General features: G+C 47.9%; 1 protein-coding gene across 5 annotated transcripts in view; it reads left to right on the forward strand.

The window, feature by feature from the left end:
• Nucleotides 1-5784, forward strand: part of DUSP29 (dual specificity phosphatase 29) — a 32764-nt gene extending 26980 nt beyond the window's left edge. For all 5 annotated transcript variants that reach the window (XM_037013263.2, XM_037013262.2, XM_037013261.2 and 2 more), the window contains one exon: nucleotides 4432-5784. In XM_037013263.2, the coding sequence (XP_036869158.2) occupies nucleotides 4432-4706 (275 nt within the window). In that variant the 3' untranslated portion in view covers nucleotides 4707-5784. The remainder of the gene's footprint in view (nucleotides 1-4431) is intronic.
• Nucleotides 5785-6240: the final 456 nt, after the last annotated feature.

Genomic DNA, 6240 nt, shown 5'->3' on the forward strand with positions numbered 1-6240 from the left:
AATTTAATGAAATCTTATTTTTAAAAAAATCCCAGGGCAAATACTGTGAGGCTCCAAAGATCAGATTCTAATATCACTACTTTCCTTATGTTCCTTCTTTTTCTTAAACAAATAGTCCATAGTCTACTTTGAAGCTGTCTTGCCAATGGGTTTCAGCCCTGGACAAGTTCGCTATGGATTCAATGTAACCAAAGAAATTGACAGCGAAACATTCTTGGGGTAAAAGGGTTATTACCCAACTTTATTTCCAGGTGGCAAGTCAGTCACTAAAATCCCATTCACTCAGAATGAGTCTGCATGCAGCAAGCTGGTCTCTGCCTCTGGGCCCCTCTGTCTGCACAGCCATCCTCTGGGCCTCTCTGCCTGCACAGTCATCCCACACAGCCATTCGAACTCTGGGCCTCTCTGCACAGTCGTCCTGCACAGCTGTCCTCTGGGCCTCTGTCCTCGGCACTGTCACCACTCTAGCCTCTGCTCTGCTCTCCAGCAGCCTTGCAGGCCTGCCTCCATGTCATGCCCAGAGCACTGGGCAGAGCTCTTTATATAGAGTCAACAGCCATGTATTGCCCACAGGTGAGCAGTGAGCTAGTCAACCATGGCCAGGTGAGAATCCTGGCCACAGGAACTTTCATTGTATCCACAGAAGCCATCTTAAAATCTATTATGGATAAGGGATGTATGAATAAGTAAATGATTTTTAGGAGGATGATGCTTCTCTGGTGCTTCTCAGCTTTAACTAGACTAGATTTTCCAGGTGTTTTAAGGGTCTCAGGCCCCACTGCCCCGCACACAGGCCCGCCCCTTGGCAGTTCAAACACAACATGTGTCCTTTATTCTGAAGGCTTCACACCCAGAACTGTTTGGGGAGAAGTATGAACTCTGCCTTAGTGTGCTGCTGAGGAAGGTGAGTTCCTCAGTGGATTAGAGGGCAAAGGGCACCCCCCAAAACCAAGGAAGGAGGTTCTTATGAGAGTGCACCCCTGGAGGGATGGAGGTGGGGTCAGGGGGTTGGCCTGTTTGTGTGATATGAGTGACAGGGGCCTGCCTTCTGGGCACAGTGAAAATATGTAACTGGGGAGAACAGAGATCCTGGATTTGGGGTTTCTTCATCTGATTGTGGGAATTCACTTTTTGGTAAAGGCCAAAGGTGAATTATTTGATTGAAATCACTATTTTTCCAATACAGACTGTGACCTATCTGGGTCATAAAATTAGTTTAGTGGGTGTGACCAGCATTTTTTTTTAAAAAAGATGAATTGGTTAGAAAATAAACGAAAATATCCACATTCATTGCATGTGGTAAAAGCATGCATTTTATCTTAATGAACCTTTTGTCTGATACACACGTGCTTGTGGTACCACATAGCATTTAAAAGCTCCCACCCTGGTGTCAGGTGACCTGGGCTTGAATCTCGGCTCTGACGCTTCCTTACTCCGAGACTTGGACAAACCACTTCTCGGCACTTCGGCTTCCTTCTTTGTACAACGGGAATAATAATTTAATCTACCTCATCAGGTTGTTGTGAGAACTGACTATGATAAAATATATAAAAATGCACCTGGAAGATACGGGAGTGAGGTGAGGCCCTGTACATGTTAGCTGTGAATTTTATGGTTTTGGGGAAAGTCACACAAAGCCACCAATCTAGGAAACACCAACCCTCACAGTGCTGCCTTTGTTTAGGGCCCAGCTCTGGCTGGTGTCCCTTTCCCAGTCTCCTGGCCTCTCTGGTGCAGGCTGCGCTGGGAAAGGCAGTGCAGCCTTCCCTGCCCTGATCTTCTGAACTTTTCTGAGAGCAGTTTCTCCCCACCTGATGCTGGGCCCCAAGGGGTGGTGCTCAGCAGAGTCACAGAGGGAGCAAAGAGGGAGCCGTGCCCCAAGTTTGGGGACAGGCACTTTACCCTAGGGAGTCTACCAGACCTGCATAGCTGGTGGTGTCAATGCTGCTGTCCTGGAACCAAAATTCAGCTCCAGGAGCTTCTGCTGGAGCCACGTGCTCCCCTGCTTCTTCCGGCCTTCCTCCCCCACCTCCTCCATCTCCCCTCCCCACCATCTCCCCCCTTCCCCTTCTCCTGCTTACCAGACTTCAGGCTCCCCAAAGACTTAATGACCTACAGCTTTCGTCTGTTTCAAGCATTTAGTCATGACAGAAAGAATTAACCTTTTTACCAGGAGAGGAAGAAATGCTTTAGTTATCAGCAGAGCTGGCCAGGGGCCAGGCAGCCTCTGGAACAGTCTGTGGGGATTAGAATGCCTTAGGTAGACATTCCAGTCCAGGAGCACAGCATGCTGGGTGAGAGCCTGGCCGCCTCCCTGAAACCCAGCCCAGCCATCAAGAGGCCGGCCCTGCGCTTGCCCTCCTCTCTGGCCAAGGTGTGCAAGGAGAGGGCGGTGCAGCCACACTCTTATGGCTCAGTGACATGGAGGGTGGAACTGAGGGCTGCCTGGTTAGCTGGTGGAGACTCATGAGCCAGCACTGTGTAGGTGGGAAGGCCATCCATGGGGTCCTTACCGTGGGATGGGGTGTGCTGGCCTCTCCAGCTGGGGCAGTGGGGGGACAGCATCCCAGAGTCTGGTGGTTGGGGCCTCTTGGATTTCTCTGCGCTGTGGGGCTGACTACCACCACAACTGTCCTGGGCATGGTCCCTGAGGATGGTGAAGGGATGGGGGTGAGAGAGACCCAGGGGAGCCACACCCACGCAGAAGTGTCCTTTAACAAGCTGCTTTCACATGCTGCTGATGCTCCGTAAACCTGGTGACATCCTTGAGTGTCTCTGTGGTAATCCTCTCAGGCCTCAGGCCTGAGACTCAAGAGCAGGGATAATGCAGGGGTCACACACAGGCTGCCCCAGACAGCTGAACCCCGGTATAGCAATCCCGCACCCCCAAGGAGGTGGCCCACGGGGATGGTAATGGTGACAGTGGTGGGGACAGCCACAGAGCTGAACCTCATCACAGTAGGGCTTCAAATAACAAGTTGCCTTGAACTAGTAGTTCTAGTGTTGGCACCAGCTTCTGGGTGACCTCTGGCAAGTCATTTCATCTCTCTGAGCTTGCTTTCCCATCAGTAAGGCAGAGATGATGATAATGAAACCTTGAGGGTGGTATTAAGGATGAAAGGAGATAAAGCATGTTGACGCTCTATGTGAGCTCTAGAGCGCCATCCAACGGAGGCCCAAAGGGTGAGGGAGCAGTTTCACACCTGGCTTCTCAGCTGGGCCCAGCTGTCACCGGGGTTAGTGGACCAGGGGAGGTTTTTCTCCTTGTGGAGAGCCTTTTAGATCCCTGGTTCCCAAACGTTTTGGTCTCAGAACTCTTTTACACTCAAAAATTATTGAAGACCTCAAAGGGCTTTTGTTTATGTAGATTATATCATATCAACACCTACCTTATTAGAGATAAAAACGGAAAAATTTAAGAATAGTCATTTAAAAAAGAATAAAACCATTGCATATTAAAATAATAACATATCTTTATGAAAAATTACGTTAGGGAGAAATGTGGCATCATTTTACATTTTTTCAAATCTTTTCCATGTTAGCCTTATTATAATTCAGTTGGATTCTCATATGAGCTTCTGCATTCAGTCTGTTGTGATATGTTGTTTTGGTTGAATTATCTGAAGTAAATGCAGCCTCACTCAGATATGCAGTAGAAGAAGGTGAGGGTATTTTAATAGCCTCTTCAGATAATTATGGGTATTCTTTGATACTACACCAAAATTGACAAGTGATAGCTTCTTAAAGGCTAGTTGTGATGTGGAATCTGAAGCCATATCGATTAATTTCATACTCTGTTATATGAAAATCCACTGTCTTGCACTTCGAATAATTTTGTAATATCCCACGTTGGTCATTTGGAAGATGTTGGTTCACTAAGTTAATGTAGATCTTCCAAGTGTTCACACTTTTCATTGTACATTACTTAAAAAGTACATTTGTTACATCACCACTGATCTTAACAGAAAACCTTTAAAAATTCTAATTTTTGCTCAAAAGCTTGTATTTTGTCCCTGGCAACAAATATTGTCAATTGTTTTCTTTGATGTGACAGACTCACTTTATTCACTTTTGAGAAAAAGTCTGCCAAATACCCAAGTTTGAATTATGATTTTTTGTCTTTTGTTCTTTTAAGTAAAAATGGTGTTGCATGAAAACAGTGGCTAATTCAGCCTGCAACTCAATCTCCCATGGGTTTTTTCTTGAGATAACCATCTAACTTTGGTATGCAGCCAAAGTGCTTTCTGTGTACACCCCATTTCATCACACAGAATATTAAGTGTAACCAAGGGTTGAAATTTGATTTAATTTTTGCTGCTTCATCCAGGGTATTCTTAAGGGAAATTGGCTCTCGTTCCCCCATGAGAGCACATAGTGGTGAAGAATGCAGTGATGTATAGTTTGGTGCCTCTTCTCCCCACTTCATTTCAGATAAGATCCTGGTTCACTGTGCTATGGGCCGCAGCCGCTCAGCGACCCTGGTCCTCGCCTACCTGATGATCCACAGGAACATGACGCTGGTGGATGCCATTCAACAGGTGGCCAAGAACCGCTGTGTCCTGCCCAACCGAGGTTTTCTGAAGCAGCTCCGGGAACTGGACAAACAGCTGGTGCAACAGAGGCGACAGGCCCAGTGCAGCGACGATGGTGAGAAGGCCGGTGAGGGCGAGCCGGAGGGCCCGTCCAGGGCGAGCAGAGACACTTGAGAAGGGAGAGAGAAGGATGAATAGCTCTGGCCTGTGACTTGGTTTGTCATGGAGAAAAGACAATGAAACAGAAGCTTGACTTCTTCCCCAAAATCTTAAACTCCCCAGGTGTGTGCTGATGAACAGGAGGATTCAAAGGATTCCAAGCTGTCTGCTGGATGTGTCTAGTACTTGGCTTCATGCCAAAACGGGGTGGACAGCCTTCCCAGCAGAACTGGTTACAGACGAGCACCCAGTTCCGCACAAAGGCTGCCTGTATTTTTCTTTCTTTTTTTTTTTTGGTAAGATGGAAGCACAAAGGGATTTAAAAATGTGTAAGCATTGTGCTGTGATTAAACATTTGGCTTTGTCTGAAAGTCACATTCTTCAAAAATCATTTAGAAATATAAATTGACTTCCTAACCACAGAAAAGTGCCCGGGAGAACTGTGTTACTGGAGAGTTTGCACAGTTATTAGTAAGTCCTCTTGCTGGGCGATCTGCATGTCCTTATGGTTTCCTGCCTCCTCTTTTTGATCAGGTCACTGTCCACAGAGGCTGCTCTAAGATGTGGCAGAAGGCAATCCATCTGGTCGGGGGGGAGTTGGGGCCCTGAGTCCCAGCACGGAGGCCCCTGCTTCTCTTCAGGCAGCCAGGGCTCTTCAGAATCTTAGCCACAGCTGCCACTACCCAGAAAAATTCAATGAATTGTGGGCAAGAGTTTGACTTTGTAATTTTGGAAAAAAGAGGGCCAAGACACTCTTCAGAGGACAGGAACTCAGGGAGGCTCCTTACATTGTGATTCTAGTCCAAGCAACACAGGCTTGTTTTGCGTCACACCACGAAGTATTTGCAAATGTGTTTGCTGTGGAACGGGAGCACAAGGCAGCCAGGTGAGCTCAGGTGTGGAGTCACCCCGCTCCCTCCCTCGGCCCCGAGAGCCAAGTCAGTAGCCACACTGTGTGATTTTCATTCTTGAGGAGAAAAACAGGCAGGCACCGAGTGGGTAGAGAAGGTGTCTGGAACCAGGAACCTTAAAGCAGGTAGGTCCCAAAGAGAGATGCTGATGGAGATGCCAGCAGTCAAGGACCAGAACTCAACACCATCTGGAGAAAGTAGAAACAGTGTCATAAAGGCCTATAGGGGAAATATGAAAAGGGGCCCAGCCCTCCAATCTGGTTGTGATTTTCAGCAGAATGAAAGAGGAAGTTCTTGATGGAGGCAGCTGTGTACAGCCACCCCAGGGGTGCCCTGTGACCTCTGGCGAGCTGCCTTGCTTTTGTGCCAAGAGGAAGTACTTTTGGCCTGGGCCTCTGGGCCTAGGCCTGGCTTCCTGGGGCTTCCCAGTGTTGCCCAGAGCCTGCTCTGGAGGGTCACCTTGACCCAAGGGGGAGTCGGGTCCTCCTAACAATTCAGATTTGGGTGTGAGGGGTGCCATGAGCAGGCTCTTGGGAGAGGGGTAGCTCAAGAGGTGCTCTTGCATCATAGTGGCCTTATCTAGACTTACTCATCACAGGATTCCAATAATCCCCTCAAAACTCTGGTCTATTTCTTGT

Source organism: Manis javanica, chromosome 7, assembly GCF_040802235.1.
Source record: "Manis javanica isolate MJ-LG chromosome 7, MJ_LKY, whole genome shotgun sequence".
In the NCBI taxonomy this organism is placed as follows: domain Eukaryota; kingdom Metazoa; phylum Chordata; class Mammalia; order Pholidota; family Manidae; genus Manis; species Manis javanica.